The sequence below is a fragment of the Neodiprion virginianus genome, chromosome 2 (genome assembly GCF_021901495.1).
Source record: "Neodiprion virginianus isolate iyNeoVirg1 chromosome 2, iyNeoVirg1.1, whole genome shotgun sequence".
In the NCBI taxonomy this organism is placed as follows: Eukaryota; Metazoa; Arthropoda; class Insecta; order Hymenoptera; family Diprionidae; genus Neodiprion; species Neodiprion virginianus.
In genome coordinates, this window is record NC_060878.1 from 41,499,427 (window position 1) to 41,517,297 (window position 17,871).

Genomic DNA, 17,871 nt, shown 5'->3' on the forward strand with positions numbered 1-17,871 from the left:
CATAAAGGTTTTTTTTTTGAAATTCGCCCCAACTCTCTCTCTTTTAGGATCCATGAAGATGTATATTAAATTGATATACACTGGAATTTTTTTGAAAAGGCATTTATTGTTATAGAAATATAAGTGATGTAGACAGTAAGAGATACCTAAGCTGTAGAAAAATTCAATGAAAAATTTGTTAATTTTCACTGCAGTGAACTAATTTGGGAGTAGTTATAATGGAAAATTGTACAGTTATTGTTTTTTGATCCTCATACTGAAACGTGAATGAGAACTTAGCCTTTAGGCAGTGTCATGTTAATTTCTTTGCTCACGCAAGCTTTGAATCAGCCTGAGTAGAACTGACTGAATTTTGTGACATCGAATGATGAATTGTAGTCAAAAATGCGATTTGAAAGTTAATTTCCGAAATTCGGGTTTAGTTAGAAAATTTAAATGTATATTCCTAACTACGATTAACAATCACTGGCTTACATAGTTAAGCGAAACTGCTATATGCTATATATTTTAAATTGCGAATAAACTGTCAAGTAACACTTTTTGAATAGTTATGAAATTCCTATTAAAATTAGTAATACAGAATTATTCCTTCTCTTTTACCACTAATTGCAGTATGTACGATAACAGTAATTATGAATCAGTTGCTTAATTATTAAGTATACAGTTAAAGATAATTAGATACATAATTAAAATCTATCTACAAAGGCCCCACGTAAATTCTTCGTATTATCAAAAAATGGTACTTATAAACAGAATTACTTTCCGTCAAACTCAAAAACAGAGGGGTAGAAAGTTTGTCGATCAGACGCACAAATAATTGGCAACATACTTATCTGTATTCTTATAAAGCAGGGGGGATATTCATTTTTTTTTTTTTTTTTTATAAATAATTACTTTTAATTTTGCTTCTTGTAGAATGAGCGCTATACTTTTATCTCAAATGTACGATCTTGGTCTTCTAGAGAATTATGTTATTCAAAGTATAAGCGATACCGGACACGGCCTATTGAAATCGATAATTGATGAAATTTCATCTGCCCAGAATATCTTGTGTGCCGTAAAAATTGAGAATAACAGTTGAATGAATAAAAAACGGAGAATTAGTTTTAGGTACGATTCAGTGAGCATCCATTAGATATAACATTCGAAATAAAAAGTTAAAAGTTAATATGCTGTGTCCTCCACCAAATATAGAATATAATTATACCAAAACATTAGTATAACGATAAATTGGATTCTTATTAAAAATTATAATAACAACAATTTCTTGCTCACTTAGCTGGATAACAATAATGTCAAAACTCTAGTTTTCTACATAGTATGAACACAAATTCAGAAGATGGTTAATTTCAACATTGACAAACTGAAAGTAGTATTGGCATGTAAACATATAATCTTTACTATATATAATGTGTCTATATACCTAGGGCTACAAAAAAAAGAAAAAGTATTCATATGCCAATCAAAAAAATTTACTTTCATGAACTAGGGTGAAAACTTAAAGATTAAACAACATCGATAAAAAATATATTTTTAATGTGTATGTTGCTGCTCGTGTTAAAAGTCAATATCCCTCATGTTCATATTGGGAAAAAAAAATATATTTATGTATGTATGTGTATGTGTTTGTATATATATGTATGCACATATGTATATATATGTATATATATATACACACATATATATACACCTATATTTTACTATTAAGTCGCTACCTTTTATTTATATTATCAATTCCACAAGTAATTTTTTTACTTTAAAACATCAAAGCTTAAAATATAATTGAAACATTTAGAATACTGCAGACGGTTTAAGTCGCATTGTCACTCCAGAAAAAATGTAATCATTCTTATTAAAATTACTATTATCATTAATCTTATTAATTCTACGATATGGCTGCCATTCTCACAATCTGTGATGTATATTCATTCCATGGTTCAGTGTTTTGAAAATTCAAATACAATTAAAACACTGTGTTTTTACATTTTTGCGTTCTATTATTCAGTTCATTTCGCACTACATTTATTATTCAATTATGAAGAAACACAAAGTTATTAAATTCTCATAAGAAAATTTTGCTTTGCTTCTAGTCACTAATCACTGCGACTTGAAATGATCACGTTATTAAATCTATTTTATTACTAGGGGTTGTGATAATTGAATAAATCAAATGGAGGTGATGAATTACTAAGATTTTCGATAGTTCAATTCTTGCTTAGGCCAACCGGTGTGATAAGTTTATTTCGTGCCGAACCCAATGCACAATCAAAATTCTTGGACACTGAATTGTGAATTATAAAATGCCTGTACCACAACGCTTCATTTTAGATTTAAAAAAAAAAAATAATACAATCCGCCATGTTTTTGTTTGATCGTGATTGATGAGATAACGTTTGAAATAGACCGACTGATTGCAATAAATTTCTTTTCCCAGTTAACCAATCATACGTTACAAATCAGTTGAAATAACGGGATAGCAGTTGTATTCTAGTATTAAGTACAACAACAGCATAACAGAGAGAAGACAACTGGTGAAAAATGTCTAGGTTTGTATCTTTCTTATATTTTCAAATAGGCAAATTTCAAAAAAGTATATATGCCCAATGAACATAAGATTAGAATTACGTTTTATACAAACTCAAATTAAGAAGTACTATCCGTTGTTGCACATTTTGGGAATATTATTGTAACGAAAGTGAAAATGATAATGGTAGGATAATGTATACCTACTAACATATCTGTAGACCTCAGCCCCCAAAGCTGTACACTACTGTTGTACAGAGAACTCTTTCGAAACATACTTTACCTTATAAAAAAAAAATTTTTAAAATAACGTCAATGTTGAATATAGCCTAGATTTTTAGCCTTTAGAGGGCCAACATTTTTCCCTTCACTTCAGATGTTTTTTTGAGGTAAGCTTTATATGCATAAATAGTCAACACGTCCGGTAGTTTCCGAGGTACCTGCTGGCTCCGAAAGGAGCCAGGCCGACTCTCTAAAGGTTAAAAAATCTCCGATAATTGTATAATATGTATATGTATGAATTTAAGCTAGCTGCTGTGTACAAGATTATGATTCATCGATTAGCATATCAAACTTATAATCGCTTGTCTGTATGTTCCAATCTTTCATCAACTATAGGACAACAGTCATGAGCTCTAAGATCCTACTTCTTCGGGTCTTGCTAGTGGTGCCTTGGAATTTTCAGTTGTTACTGTTGTCGTGGTTACTTCAAGATTAGCCAAGTCTGCTGCGCTAATCTGTAAGGGAAAACAACGTACTCTGTAAAAAGTGGTATTTGAGATGTATATATAAAATTTTTCCAAAATCAACTACGGTAAATAGTAATCTGCCTTCAGTTATACACAGACACCAATTAGATGTTTTTCAAAATGTAGTAAAAATAATTTTTAAAGATCTTGGGAGTCGGTCAAGTAATTGGGTAATATCTGATGAGTGTTGACAGTTATTAGCCGACTAAAGAATTTGTCGTCCATAATATGAATTCTCTCTATTATTCAGCATTTTAGGTGTTAGTAATGTTAAAAGAAGAATGAAAGGATAAAGCAGAATAACATAACGTAACATGTTAAAACAAACGTATTAGAATAGAGAACATTTCATTCAATGATTCGTTTCTTTTTTTCCAAACTTTGTTGTATTGCTGACCTCGACATTTGGGGGAAGTGTAATCGTTGCATGTGTTGTAGTAGTCTCAGTCCCGCTTGCAATTTCTCTCTCTACGGTGGTGCCTAGGCAACATTAGGACGAAAACAATAACCAATACGGCACATAAAAAAACAGTAAAAGCGTTCAAAATCAATCAACGTTAAAAAAATGATATAAATTATATTACAAAACTTTTATCACCTGAAAAACAATTACCAATAGACAAAAAGAAAAAAATTAAATCAATGGTATCCAAATAAAACTGTAGATGGAAAGATCCATAAAATGATTATTAACGACCCATGAAATGACAAAAAAAAATGTAACTATGTAAATAGGTGAATCAATCAGCAATTCTTCATAACTCACTGTTAAGCTGTTGCAAATCATTTGTTGGACTTGCTTCGATATCGCCATTACTAGTTCCATTGCTAGGAGCTTGAGTAATGACTGTAGTAGTTTTAACCACTAACGACTGATTCTGAGTCGATATTTCCGAAGTGCGAGAAGTAACTTCCATTTTTAAGCCAGCTAATCTGCTATGCAGCTCTTCTGAAGATGTTGCATTTCTGAAAAGGGAACTGTTACTGCCAGGAGATGGCAAGCAAACAAAAGTATAACGATTAGCTTTGCAACCAAAGAGAATTCACGGTAATAAAGGAATAATAATAATACATAAACTTAACTGTACTTCAGGTATGAAAATCACCAAATTACCAACTACCGTTTAAATATTTTTTTCATTAATATCGGAACTATGATATTTTTGAAACATCAAACAATACTGTACAGGTAATTGAAGCAAACATATTTAAGAGTATGAAACGTGAAGAAAAAGAAACTGAGAAGAATAAGCAACTGGAATTTATTTTTCCTATGTAAAAAGCGCATTAGTCTAGTCCAACGCTAGAACGTTGAAAGTATATAAGATTGTACATTCAATCTGTAATGCAGCATCTGAATCATCTACACAAAAGGTGTATATTACTCACAAGAAAAGACTTACAGCAAATGGTCCTTGACACTGTCAATTGTTATGTCTCCAATTGAACTTAAATCGTTGCGATCGTCATCTCCATTGACCTCAGTAGTGCTGGCAGCTGGTCGAAGAGATGGTTCTTTTGGAGACTCTGTTCCAGCTAAAATATATGCGTAACAATTCGGAACAGGGGCACAAATTGGGAGCAGACGTAGATATGTAATGGGTGTAAAAAACGCAGATCAATGACAAGATGTTGTGTTAATCGGATCAATCGTTATGAAGAATTAATGAGTATTGTTATGTAACAATTTCAGAACTGATCTACAGAATTAGTTGAAACATGATGACACACAGGAAAGCACAAATATACACAAGTATGCAGTTTGAGACTGGCCAAGTATTACGTTATTTATACCAAACCTATCACAATAAGTTTATATTATGTTTATATAAATTATTCATGTCGCGTCTTGAGCAGTAGAAACAACACTTCTTCAGGGCAATATTTTGAGCCTCTGTAATATAATCACGTTAAAACTTCGTACTTACTGGATACCAAAGTACCATTTTCTGACATGGTTCGAGGTGCTGGCACAGGTTGACTACCTTGCAATTCTCCTTCGTTCTCCGCAGTTCCCTCTATCCTTCCTTCTTCCCGAACTTCGCCTGTCGGTTCATCAGTAGCTCTGGCATTTGGGGGTAGATTCAAAACGCACTGAGCTTTTGTGACTCGAGTTGCAGACAGCGAAATTCGCTGCAGTTCCGAGCTGGAGTGAAGATACAGTGCCTGTCCAGCCTTCGTAAATGTCAGTGAAGAAATACCACTAAAACAAATAATTCATTTCCACTCAAAAACGTAGATGCACTTCAAGAAGAATGAAAAACAAAAACATTATTCCCATGAAATTTTTTAGTCGATAATATGACGTACTTGATGTCTTCTCTCTTGATCGCGGCTGCATTCAACTGTCTTCGGAGTTCTGGGATACTTAGTAAAAGGCAGTCTCCTAGATTTGTGAGACAAAGCAAACAAGTTTCCTCATGAACGCCTGCAGGTTCTAACGAGCACGTAAACTTGGCGAATCCCGTTTTCCGAACCCGAGATCCTTCATGTGCAGTTAATTTGTACTTGCAGAACGGTTTCAGGGACGGTAAATTGAAGATTTTGAATTGTTCTTCGCTTGCAATCACTACTCTGTGTGGGGACGACATATCAGGACCAGGAGCCACTCCTTTTTCTGCTTCCAAAGGTTCGGGTAATGGTATGCTAGAGCCATCAAGAATAGTTATTGCAATGACAGGTGCTCGATGTTTCAGCTGTATTTCTTTGCCAAGTGTACAATTGATATCCTCTTCGGTTCGCCTTGCGCCCGCAGGAATGGCTAGTGTAAAAACGTACACTGTTCCATTATTTGTACCGGCCCAAAGAGTCGGAGTCGTATTTTGCACTGAAAAATTATCAAGACAATTTTACCCCGAACCATCAATGAAAAACAATAAAATCCACATCTTATAAAATTACAAAATACTTACTACTGATTATGTAGCTGCGTGCAAAATACAAGCACCGCACCATCGAGCCTAGGGAGTCGTCTGTAGGCCTTGCTTCCACTTGTCTTTCAACGGGTTTAGCTTCGATGGGAGAAAGGTCTCCAGCTGGAGTGGATGCCTGACTTGGCCTGGATGAACAAAGAATGAATAACCATGTCTTTCCACGTTTTAACCATTATTCCACGTTTAGAAGCAACTTCAATTACCGCAAAACTTACGGGTCTTTTTTTTTCTCCGGCACAGTGTTTCTCGTTGGGCTACTGGCATTAGTGCGCCGTTGTGATCTTCCTTTCCTCAGTCTTCTAAATGACTCTCTAAGTGATTTTTTGAACGATTTCCGCCGTGAAATTGGTGTATCTCCAGCTCCAGACAAATCTGTATTCAAAATTCGGAATTGTACAACAGATTTCTACCTCTGCAATCTTTCAATTCCTAAAATATTGTAGAATGTATAGCTCGAAACTACCGACATACCATTTGGATTCAAGGTGCACTTGACGCTGACCGTTTTCGCTCTTGTATAATCAAACACAGCTAAGCCATGCGCAGTTCCAGCAGCCAGGAGTCCCCATTCACTGTGTAAAGCTAGTGCAGTAATGGCTGCGGGTGGATGAAGCTGTAGTAAACTTTGCGGTTGAAAGCCAACGCCAAATGATATGCTGGTCGATCTGGCAGGAAGCTGATCGTGTCCCTTCCAAACAAAGCCGTCTCTATCATTGACTATATTCATTGTGACGGCTTTAATTTCCTTGTTGATAGGTTCTGACGATATGACGGCAGTAATAACGTGCCCCGCAGTACCAGCAACGACTAGCGTTGAAGAGAGTGGACAGAGCAATACTTTTTTCACTGCTAAACGAGGATCATCCGAGTATGGATCGAATGTTCCAACTTTTCTAAATGGCGGCCATTCATCTTCCTCATCCTCTGGTGGCTGTTCCAGCACATCAAGATGCTCTCCAGTGAATAAAACGGACGAATTGTATTTGTATAGCGGGGTAAGAGCGACGTCTGATGCATTCCAAAATCTTACTGTCCCATCTTCATGTCCAGTCAACAGAAGCTCGTTGTTAACTGGTGTGTTTTTATTCGCTGGGTTTGCAGTCAATATAAGACCACCGTCGATGGGCCATGATTTATCAGAATATAAATGCTCAGTTTGCGCTTTACCAGCTGCAGTGATTGACTCCCACAAATTTTGGGGGACGTTTGGAATATGTTGAGAACATGTCACCTGAATAGTACAGAAATGTTGTTGATTTTAAAGCTGATAATTATTGTTTATTGATACAGAATACTTCAATAACGAGAGAATATTTTTATACCGCGCTCGCATGTAAAGATACCAAATATGGTAATGCCATCATTTTCCAGTCCGGATTTGTCAGATCTATAGCAACAAGTTCTTCTTCGGCTAAAACAATCAAAGCCTCCGGTGTTTGAAGAGCACTTTTACCATCTTCTTCCTCCTTCGGCATGACAGTGAAAAAGTCGATAACTTTTGAGGTGAAATCAAAAACGACGTGTTTTTCTTTGGTCATAGCCGTGATAGTGTGCCGATCCCCGTAGCTTGCTCTTGGCATTCCGCCAGAGAATAAAATAATTTCTTCGTCGCTGAAAACACAATTTTTTTTTTGTCTCTTAAAACAAAATTAACTATTTGCCCCGAACCTTGAGAAAAAAAATTTACATCTAGTTACATTTTGGATTATTCTTTACTTGTTGCTACACTTACTCGCTTATCGGATGAGCCAGAATTTTGGAGACAGCCTTACACGGAAATGGTCCATAGAGGGTTGTGGATTCAGGCACAGTGTCGTTCCCAGCTCCCCAAAATGCGTACGAACCATCATTGTGTGAAGATACAAAACGAGTCTCGGAAACCCAGTAGATAGATTCCAGCTGTTGGGTGGAGACGAATGTCTGCGCACGCGAAAATAAACCCATCAGCTGCACACGTTCACCGAAACCACGAAAGACACAAACAACAGTCAGAAAATGCGTCGCCAGCACTAAACGAAAACTAACTTTGCACAATCGATTTACGTAGCTAATCTTCAGCCACCTACTCGATGCATACACTGTATAATATCCAACTCTGAACGGTCATTACAGTTCTATATTTTAGCTCCAAAGTCTCAATGTAGTGACAATTGTGAAAATTAAATTTAAGAGAATGCTGGTACAACATATAAAATTTTTTTATCACTTGAGTATACTTCATGGTTTAAAGTTAAACACGAGTTTTCGCACCAAGATATTCAATTATATTTACGAAACTACAGAATACACGCAGCAAATGAAATTGAAAATAAAAAATAAAAAACTACTGGTATTTGATAATATAAGAATTCTGATTGTGGCGGACAATTATTATTCAATTGAAATAAGAAAGCTTGACGCAACAAATAGTTAATAGATTAACAATAGGGTGTATTACTTAATTTTGATCATACTCTCAACTCACCTGTTGGGCTCCGGGTGTAGCTTTGTTCCACAAAACCATGAGCCCACGATTGTATCCAATTAAAATATTATCTGGATGTCCAGGTTGCTCGGCTATGGCCTCCACTGCTCCAGGATTTATTTTGTAATCCTCCGGGACACTGCGTGAATTTTATGCAATTTTTATTCCAGTATTCATGTAATTAAAACGGAAATATTCGGGATCATGATCATAATCTATTTTGCAAATACGAGTCATTTGTTTAACTCTTCAAGGTTTAGTAACTCCTTATAACTTCCAGTAATTAGTACTAGATACACTACTCACTTTTGCATCACAACATCCTGATAAATGATATTATCAGAAACTGTAAATGACTTTAGATTCAATAGATAAATATTTCCTCCTTCTGTCCCTAGTAATAGATGATCCCCGTTGGATTCCAAACACATTGCAGAGATTTTTTTCAACTTTCCTTCAAGGGAAAGTGATTTTGTTTCAACCAAAGAACTCTCATTGATCTCCCACAGGTGTAGAGAGTTGTCGTCGCAAAGCGATACAACACGTCCCTAAAAAATAATTTCAAAAATTTTTCCATTTCTGCAATAGCAACCAATTAACAAAGTTGAAGGTAGTAACATTATTATAACAAAACATTGGATAGAAATTCACTATTTTCCAGTTTTCAATCCCTTCGAAGAAACTTATATTTGAAAATATGAGTGTGATATGTTTTATTACGATTTGCTGTATTTCAAACAATTCGAAAGTCGCGAAAAAAATGGTTCTACAAAATGAATCGTTAGAATAACGTTAGTAACTTCAGCATGTTGCCATTCATCAATTGTTCAAACACAAAGCTCGCTAACAATTAATTATTACAAGTAAAGTTACAAGTAATAAGAAAGATTTGTCTAGATGGTACGGTACAGGAATAGCATATATGTAAACCACCCCTACACATTAACGGCTTATGTAACATTTTGTGGTGATCGTGAGTGCAAGAAGGTGTCAGATTACCTCGGTGCACGTGTATGACTTTTATAATAACACTTCACAGCTTTATGCTTTTACTTCTCTGTATAGTCGTCAACAGAAATTAAAGTTTATTTTCATTCCCTTGGGTTACTTAATTTATAGCAGTGTCATGCAGGCAGTTTTTTGTTTTTTCCATTTTTGATGGATGCCTTTACCAAAGCGTGAAAAAAAAAAATTTAATCACAAAACTATAAAAGAGGACCATTGTTCTCACCTCGTTTGGTATAGCAATGATTTTGGTGACTGCATTTTCACCGCTTTCCGTTGTATGTTGTCCGTAAAATTCCACACCGGGTCTTCCAAAACTGTGATTTTATATCACAGGTATCGGTTAAGGAAAATATATACTCCTACCTAATAGAGATTGTATCCACGTTAAATGCTACCAATGGATTTTTCACCACAGCTGATAAAATATTTCCCAGAAAAGTGAACACATTAGAGTGTTGGTTTTATAATACCTGATCGCAATGCTGGCACAGGTACCTAAAGCTATGCGAGGGCGTCCGGTATCTTGGAATGGTAACATATTCACCGCTGATTCATCACATGATGTTTTTTCTATTTAAACTTTTTTGTAACACACTATCAGAACAAACAGTGATGGGGTTTGCGAGTAATTGAATTTCTCTCATCCATCAATAGAAAAGGATACACTTTGATGGCTCCAGAAGCTGTGCCGATGATCATTAGTCGTAAACTGTAATCCCATGCGAATGCAGTGGGCTTATTAGGAAATCCATGCTGTATTGTCTGCAAAAATAATGAATATTATGACAACAAAAATCAGCATCCGATTTTACCTGTTGGGCTGAAAAGTCTGATCAATATAGGATAACAAGATTAATTGACTGAAAAAAAAAAACATATTTTGATTAACATGTGCGCCTCTTCCTATGAGTAATCTGAGAAGAGGATGACTCATATTTTGACAACTTAAATACCACGAGACCTGTTTATATATGTCATCTTACTTTTTCACTCTTTCTCGCTATCTCTGTTTTTCATATGCTGTTTGTCAATATGAGAAGAAAAAAAATACACACACATTTCTTCTCAACTCATTTGCTATGCAGAATAGTTAATCAAGTTGGTTTGAACAGATCAGAGTAATAGTTTGAACAGACTTATCGCACACAATTTGAAAAACGACCCGATCTAACGAGCTTAATTACTTTTAAGTGGCTCTGATTAAATATTGGAGACAAATGGAATAATAAATGATTCTATTTTTACAAGTGACATTCCACAATATAAAACTGCTTCTTACATCACTCCAATCAGTCTGAAATTGCACAGAATGTTACAAATTGCGCTGCAAATTCATACAGATGAAATTCTTTCCTGGACTCGTTTTCATTGGCAATAAATAAATAAAATATTTAACATGCTCCATTCCGGATTATTAATTGTTATATCAGTGTGTGTATACCAAAATGCATCGTACGTACAATATCAGCACTTTTCTGTTACCCAAGAAAATACGAGTGATCAATTTATATATTATAGATAATAGATTTTGTGAGTCATGTATCGAAGTGTATACAAGAGATAAGAAATCGGAACACGAATTAATATATCAGTTTAGCAATATCTCGTGTATCACATGTATCAATGTCAAAATGTATTTCGAAAAATCTTTCCCCTTCATCAATTCTTACATCAAAAATTATAAGAAAAATTAAAAACTGTTGAACATTGAACTGTTGAACATCAACACAAGCATAACTGAATGAAACTAGCTATAGGCAATGGTTTGAAAAAAACAAAAAAAGGGAGTTATTTCTTTATGTATGGCAACGCTCTATACATAGACACTAGATACAAATACGTATGTATGCGAGTAAATATTAGTTTTAAGGGCAGGGCATCTCTTATCACTGTTTTTAAACAGAGTTTTACGATAAGATAGATATCCACCAACTGCCGATAGGTATAAATGAACCATCGTTTATTGCATTAAATCTTGCTAGTTACGATTATAACAAATGAATTGCATCAACTTAGAATATTGCAGAAGAAAAGGCGATACGGTATTAAAAACTAGCGTTTGTTATCTCTAGGCCACATCATGGTTCACGCACACCTACCGACTTATCTTTTAATCAAAACTGTAACTAATCGCAAACTGCAAATAACCGCATTAGGCATGGATAAGAGTATGAAATAAAATTAACATATCAAGTTAATTTCATTATTTTTTCATTACCGTAGTATATTTGAATATGAACATTTGGTGATATAAGGGTTTAAGAACAAATAATAAAAGCTATAGCCAATTATCGCCAGACGGTATTTAAATTACAAATGAAGTTCCATTATTTGATAAACTCGCAACGAAGTTTAAAACACGTGTGAATTTGGTACGGGGTTGATTAGTTCGCGATAGAAATTAATGATGAAACGAGTGCTTCCGATATTGTTGATCGGATGAATAGTTGTTAATTAATGTTTATGTTCTACTTACCTTCCGGAAAGCGAAAAGGTCCTTTTGCAACTTCTGACGCTCAGCTGTGGGTTGCTGACCCTTCCCTCTGATAAACTTCAACATATTTCTGCGAGATGGTAATGAAAAAAAGAAAAAGAAAACGTACACAACAATTCACATTTACGCTATAACGATTGCAATGTTACGATATCTCACTATTAGCTCAATTAAAACATTCTTGAATGAACGCCGAACGAGGCTAGTGCAACTCCTGAATGCCTGTTTATTGTCAGTGTGTTCGGCTCCCACGTCCTACACACGCCTATATCGCCGTGTGTCACTCGCCTGCACCGTATATACCGAAAAATATCGTACAATGGGTGAAAAAATTGAGCGAAAACACTCGCGGGCACCTCTTACCTTTTTCTATCAGAGATTTTCGCTAATTTCACGAGAGAAATTCACGTAAAAGCACGTAAAATCTCGACGAAGCGGGGCGGTAAGTCATTCCACGACTCTTGATCGCGTCGTTCGTGTTCGTCACTTCGTGTGTCGGGTCGTCCAATCGCCAAACGGTCGGCTCTTCTCGGCTCGGTCGGCGTGACGTCACGGGACCGCAACGTTATGCTCAACGCCCAACATCGGCAGGGTTCGGAGCTGTGGCCGAATTCACTCGAACAATGACCTCGAACATTTGAAACCTGTAGCGTGTGTACTCAGCGTGTGGCTCGGCTCGTTTTGTGCGTATTGTATGTACAATACGTACAATGTATTTCTCTCTGCAATGTGTTGTACTTACATACATGCATACATATTCCACGAACGCTACAAACTGTTGGTGTTACGCGTATTGTATGTATGCAGTCAGTATAGGTACTATACCTATAAACCAATGGCATTGCACACAATGCGTCGACATTCGAGCATAGCAAATCAATTAACAAATGACAATATATACATTCACGAAACGATGCACGCCTTTCATTCTAGTCAGATTGTCAGGGTAACGGGACATTTCGTGGACAAACGCGTTTTCTCCGGCATGCGATGTATGTATGTACATGTGTCAATTTACGTGCCCAAAGCAACATTCTTTCATAAACGAGACGTGATCCAACAAACTGTGCGATCGGAGCACGTAATTGGCGGGTGTTACAAGTTACAGTTCAATCCGGCCTTTTTATATGTGTATATGCGTATATATCTATTTTGTAGCTACTGCCACCTGTAAACGGGTTCATTCAACATCCCCGCCCTGACCAAATCGAACGAATTTTCAAAATTACGACTGCGTCATGTTAATCCATCTATTAGCTGCTTTGCCGTCATTATTGGCTGTGACAGAATCTTTTGATCCGAAATCCTGATTTTAAAACATATGCAGGCTTATTGTCGAACATGTTCAAATCCGGGATCGCGAAAAGAACTCTCAATTAACTTACTAGGTAGATGAATTCTAGAAAATTTATGACTTCATAGCATCGGTGTTCAGTCTTTCTTCTATTGTTATTCTAAAAAAAAAGGTGTCCCGCGCTTTCCGTTCGTTCTGTACGTGCTCGGCACCATTTGTTCGGCCGTTTGTATTTAAGCGATTCTACACGTTTAATCGCTACAATTTGATTTGCGATCGGGAAAGAAGACCGGTAAAAACGATTGCCGAGGAATGAAGAGAAGAATTTTCAAATAGAATATACTCATTTATCCCGCGTTCGAATGATCATGAAGGATCGAGAGGCATTCTCATTACCGATTACGATCACGCATCAGGAAGTCAAGATATGTTTTGAGGAATAGTCTGCAACGATCTTAGTTCGGTCTTGTCTCCCGGGTAGAATAGTAAGCTTTGCACAGGTCAACATATGCAGGTTTATTTTCATTCTTACGCTTACCGTCTTAGTCATTGTCAAATTAGTTGACCAGTAATTACTACCTTTTTTGTCAAGCCTCCGTCAAGTTTATCAATGTAAGCGGTTTTTTTTTACAGTAGACTATAATAGGCATTCTAATAAGTCCGCTACCTGAGTTTTACACGATAACAAAAATGTACCTGAGTAATGAACAGACATATCAGCTACTCTTCATCAAAATATGATATATTTGTTTTAACAGACCATTTTACAATATCTTTTCATATGCACATTTTCAAATTAATTAATTTATAATAACAATAAATAAGCGTTGTTAAATTTTGGTAGCGTACAATTGTACTTTCAGATTCATGACAAAACTAATTTCATATGCTCATGCAAAAGCTACTAATCGATAGACCAACCATTTGAAAAATTGTCAAATATAAAATTGCTACTCTTAAGTAGTCCTGTAATGATATGTCTACAATCCCTGTTATAAATTATTTTCAGCCCAACCATAGAAAATCCGGTTTTGAATGGAAAAAGATGAAAAACAGAATGTTACACACGTTTAACCGAATTCTGCATTTACATCTGCCTATCTTCACGTCTCGTATTTTGCAATAGTGTAATAGTTATTATGCTTCTCTTAAAAATTCAATTACGCATAGGTACTGCGGTAAAATGGATATTTCGACGAATAATATAACTGCTTTCCGTTTATCACAAGATAATAAAATAAAAAATTTTCACGTAATTAGAAAAATGTTCAATAAATATATAATATATTTATATTTATATTTATATATATATATATATATATATATATATATATATATAAATGTTAATATATATAAATAATACACCTGTTATGCTGCAGTGTGCACAAGTTTGTTGACATTTCAAATATATTTATCTTAAAATTGATATCAAGTATACTTTATAAAGTCGGCGAATAGTTCACATTGAGTTAGAGAATTCAGTTTTTTTTTTTCTTCTCATGTACCTAATTGACTACACATTGAGCAGTTGAATGATTTCGAGTACTGGTGCCATTCGATACCGCAGTATTAAACATCCATCCCAAGGTACGACGCGACAAATATCCTCAGGATCTTATTGATGTTTTCTGTCGCAGCCATATCTATGTTACCTCTGTTGTCCCCCGATTGGTGCCAGAAAGAGGGGAAAGGCGACGGAATTAAATGGAGTACCGGCACACCTAAAAATTTGTCATTTCGAAACACGATACAAATTTGTTTTAACTTCACTACCGCCATTCTTGGTTTGATTACTTTGAAAAAAAAAGAACCTTTGGATTAAGCAAATGCAGCTTGATCGAATTAAAACATATCTTTCTCCTCACCTCTTTTTAAAAATGGAATATGATCATCTTCGATATTGGCCCGAACTGAGTACGGCTGGAAATATGTCTGCTCAGGATTTTCGTACGAATATTTTTCCAGTCTTCGCATGGCTGCCAATTTTCTCTCCGCATTAATCAGCATCCCATACCATTTTTCTGTGTTCTCAAAATAGTTGTAAAACGTCGGGTCTGGGGCGCCTATTAAGTCCAGAAGTACTAAAACGTCCTGAAATCATTAAATTCAATCGACTTAGCTAAGAATTGTCAATATAGATACATAAACGATTTTGAATGCTATATTCAGCGCATATTGATCTTTGAATGGTCGAGAAAAAATATTACTGCAACTGGTCCGTGGTTATTCATCTCATTCTTACAATTCTATCGAGTTCCGTCATTCCCTCGGTATTGCCAGGGGGGTACAGTGTCTTCTGCCATTTTTTAGCCAGATGTCTAGCACCGTAAATGGAGTCAGTGGGTCCCCACGATTTGAAAGCCTCTTCGCCGTCAAAAAATATAAACATCAGACTGATGTCTTGCTGAAAATATAATAAAGGTATACCATACCGATATTGTTGTAAAATTTTTTGGTGTAAGAATAACGCCAAGTGGCTGTTATTACCCTTTTTATATCATCCAAGTACGACTTCATCACACTAGCCAAATTGATCATCTGCGCACACGGCACAGCGCTGTCCGTAGCCCCAACAAAGTCCCCCTCTCTCGTGTACTTTGAATCAAAATGGCAAGCGAGTGCCAAGTACCTGCTGGCATTGGGGTTCAGTCTTGATATTACATTTTCAAATTCCAATTTTCCGAAATTCGGCGTCTTGTCTAAGAACTTGTCCGTTTCCACTGACCATCCGAGATTTTCCATGGATTTTATTATGTACTGGAACAAACAAGGAAAGGAACAATTCGTTTTACAATCAGCAGTAAACTTTGAAACGATCAGTAATTTGATATAATTTGAATAAAGCGCCAAACGCGCTCGACGTCTTCCAACTTCAAGTATGAGAGGGGATTCACACTCACGTTTTTCACTCTCTGATGGCCCCGAGTTGAGACGACTCTCTTTATGCATATATTATCCAATATTTCGTTGATGTGATCGACGTCCGACATGTCGGCGAGTCTGAGCAAATTCTCATCATTGAAGTATTTCGGAGCATGGTGAAGCTGAAATTAAGGGTTCAACTTTCAAATATGATCGTATTGAAGTTAGTAACGTTATCGTAACGATTCATGCCGGGGAAAAGCCGTTATTTCGCGATTTTGGAATCATCTGAAATTCAGGAAATCATAATAAAACAAAATACACTCATACATGGAAATCTTAGTTCCTTAAAAATCATTCTGAAATTAAGAAAATCTGGATATTTTCCCCAATCTTTCGTTACGATAACGTTACTACCTTCAATCTTGTCAAATATAACATGTCGCGCATCGCTGCCATAATAAGTATACCTATACGATTGCCTTCGAACCGGGACCTTTAAAGTTCAAAGCTTCATCTTGCGCACAAGTTGTAATTTCACGTAACGCGCGTCGCTCAAATTCGACCCTGGTTGATCAATGTGAGTAAAGAAAAGTCTAGCGTCAACCAGAGTAAGAAAGTATCGTAAATTTTGACCAGCAATTGTTTGTCGAGCGAAATAAATTGCGCCTTCGTTGCGTATATCCTCGAATAGCGGTAGCGATTATTACACATGCCTTTCACTCGTTAAGTTTGCGTGCTGGTGTGTGGCTGACTTTTACGAGCGTATTTGAATCGTTTCTCTGTGACGTTTACGTGTGTGCAAACAATTTTCTTACTCACCTTCTGGTTCGTCAACAGCGATTTATTGAGAGCTGCCGCGTAGCCAGTGAGCAGCAAAATCTTAATCACGTTCAGCGGAAACTTCAACATGGTCATACCTTCTGCGAAGCCGCGGCCAAACTGATTATCACGGAAAAGTCATGCCACAATCCACATGCAGCCGCGAGCTCGCGGCCATATTATCAAGGTCGTAGTCAGGCCGTATTTCCCCCGGGGTTTAGAGAACGATTTTACGGAGAACGAAGCGTCGTCGACGGGAACTACCGCTGTGGAGAATTTGCGAACATTGTGCGAATTTTTTACAATCCTTATTTTTTTCTTTCTATTCATCCAATTTACTTCGCATCTCCTATACGTCGTAAAATTTTCGCGTCAACTTTCACCAACAATTTATATTATGGACGTATACAACGATTGTAATAATTATCTTGTATTATTGTTCTTATTATTGGTATTATTAGAAACGGTTTGTTGGTGAAAGTTAACCAATAATGTAAATAATCAATTGAGTATTTTATTGAATAGAGAAATTATACAGCATCATCTGCGGCAGCATTCGAGATGCGATGTAGTCAGTGATAAATTTGCGATCTTGATTAATTTCACTTATATTTCACTTGGAACGTGTTTGCACAATTAAAAAGAATGAAGAAACATCGAATACCATTGGAACAAAATAAAATGGCATTATAGTTAAAAAAATAAAAAAAAACATTGTCACA

General features: G+C 36.0%; 2 protein-coding genes across 8 annotated transcripts; both read right to left on the reverse strand.

Annotated features, from left to right (window-relative positions):
- Positions 1–78: 78 nt before the first annotated feature.
- On the reverse strand, positions 79–12,664 carry LOC124298414 (lethal(2) giant larvae protein homolog 1). Of its 7 annotated transcripts, none has more exons than XM_046750384.1 (17): positions 12,535–12,664; positions 12,154–12,241; positions 10,342–10,439; positions 9,901–9,991; positions 8,976–9,217; positions 8,670–8,808; positions 7,938–8,125; positions 7,528–7,816; positions 6,677–7,436; positions 6,421–6,577; positions 6,185–6,330; positions 5,583–6,099; positions 5,201–5,475; positions 4,676–4,808; positions 4,039–4,238; positions 3,670–3,752; positions 79–3,260 (listed from the first exon to the last, which is right to left on the reverse strand). In XM_046750384.1, exons 2-17 carry the CDS (start codon positions 12,235–12,237, stop codon positions 3,159–3,161), a joined length of 3,504 nt encoding a protein of 1,167 aa, XP_046606340.1. In that variant the 5' UTR covers positions 12,238–12,241; positions 12,535–12,664; the 3' UTR covers positions 79–3,158. The 7 variants fall into 7 exon arrangements, with proteins under 7 accessions (XP_046606340.1, XP_046606336.1, XP_046606335.1 ...); XM_046750380.1 differs by having other exon boundaries at positions 4,039–4,256; positions 12,331–12,645; XM_046750379.1 differs by having other exon boundaries at positions 7,938–8,152; positions 12,331–12,645.
- Positions 12,665–14,959: 2,295 nt separating this feature from the next.
- Positions 14,960–17,329, reverse strand: LOC124298416 (glutaminyl-peptide cyclotransferase-like). Its single transcript, XM_046750386.1, has 6 exons — positions 17,150–17,329; positions 16,366–16,509; positions 15,953–16,222; positions 15,708–15,869; positions 15,331–15,556; positions 14,960–15,186 (listed from the first exon to the last, which is right to left on the reverse strand). Exons 1-6 carry the CDS (start codon positions 17,243–17,245, stop codon positions 15,035–15,037), a joined length of 1,050 nt encoding a protein of 349 aa, XP_046606342.1. The 5' UTR covers positions 17,246–17,329; the 3' UTR covers positions 14,960–15,034.
- Between the last annotated feature and the right edge of the window lie 542 nt (positions 17,330–17,871).

Excerpts from the sequence above, each read along its gene's own strand:
- LOC124298416 (XM_046750386.1), bottom strand. The coding sequence starts at position 17,245 with ATGACCATGTTGAAGTTTCCGCTGAACGTGATTAAGATTTTGCTGCTC. Across the intron at positions 16,510-17,149 it reads CGCTGTTGACGAACCAGAAG|CTTCACCATGCTCCGAAATA; the intron begins GTGAGTAAGAAA and ends CCTTAATTTCAG. Across the intron at positions 15,187-15,330 it reads TATTCCATTTTTAAAAAGAG|GTGTGCCGGTACTCCATTTA; the intron begins GTGAGGAGAAAG and ends ACAAATTTTTAG.
- LOC124298414 (XM_046750377.1), bottom strand. The coding sequence starts at position 12,237 with ATGTTGAAGTTTATCAGAGGGAAGGGTCAGCAACCCACAGCTGAGCGT. Across the intron at positions 6,578-6,676 it reads GTGCACCTTGAATCCAAATG|ATTTGTCTGGAGCTGGAGAT; the intron begins GTATGTCGGTAG and ends TTTTGAATACAG. Across the intron at positions 4,257-4,675 it reads AGTGTCAAGGACCATTTGCT|TAACAGTTCCCTTTTCAGAA; the intron begins GTAAGTCTTTTC and ends ATCTCCTGGCAG.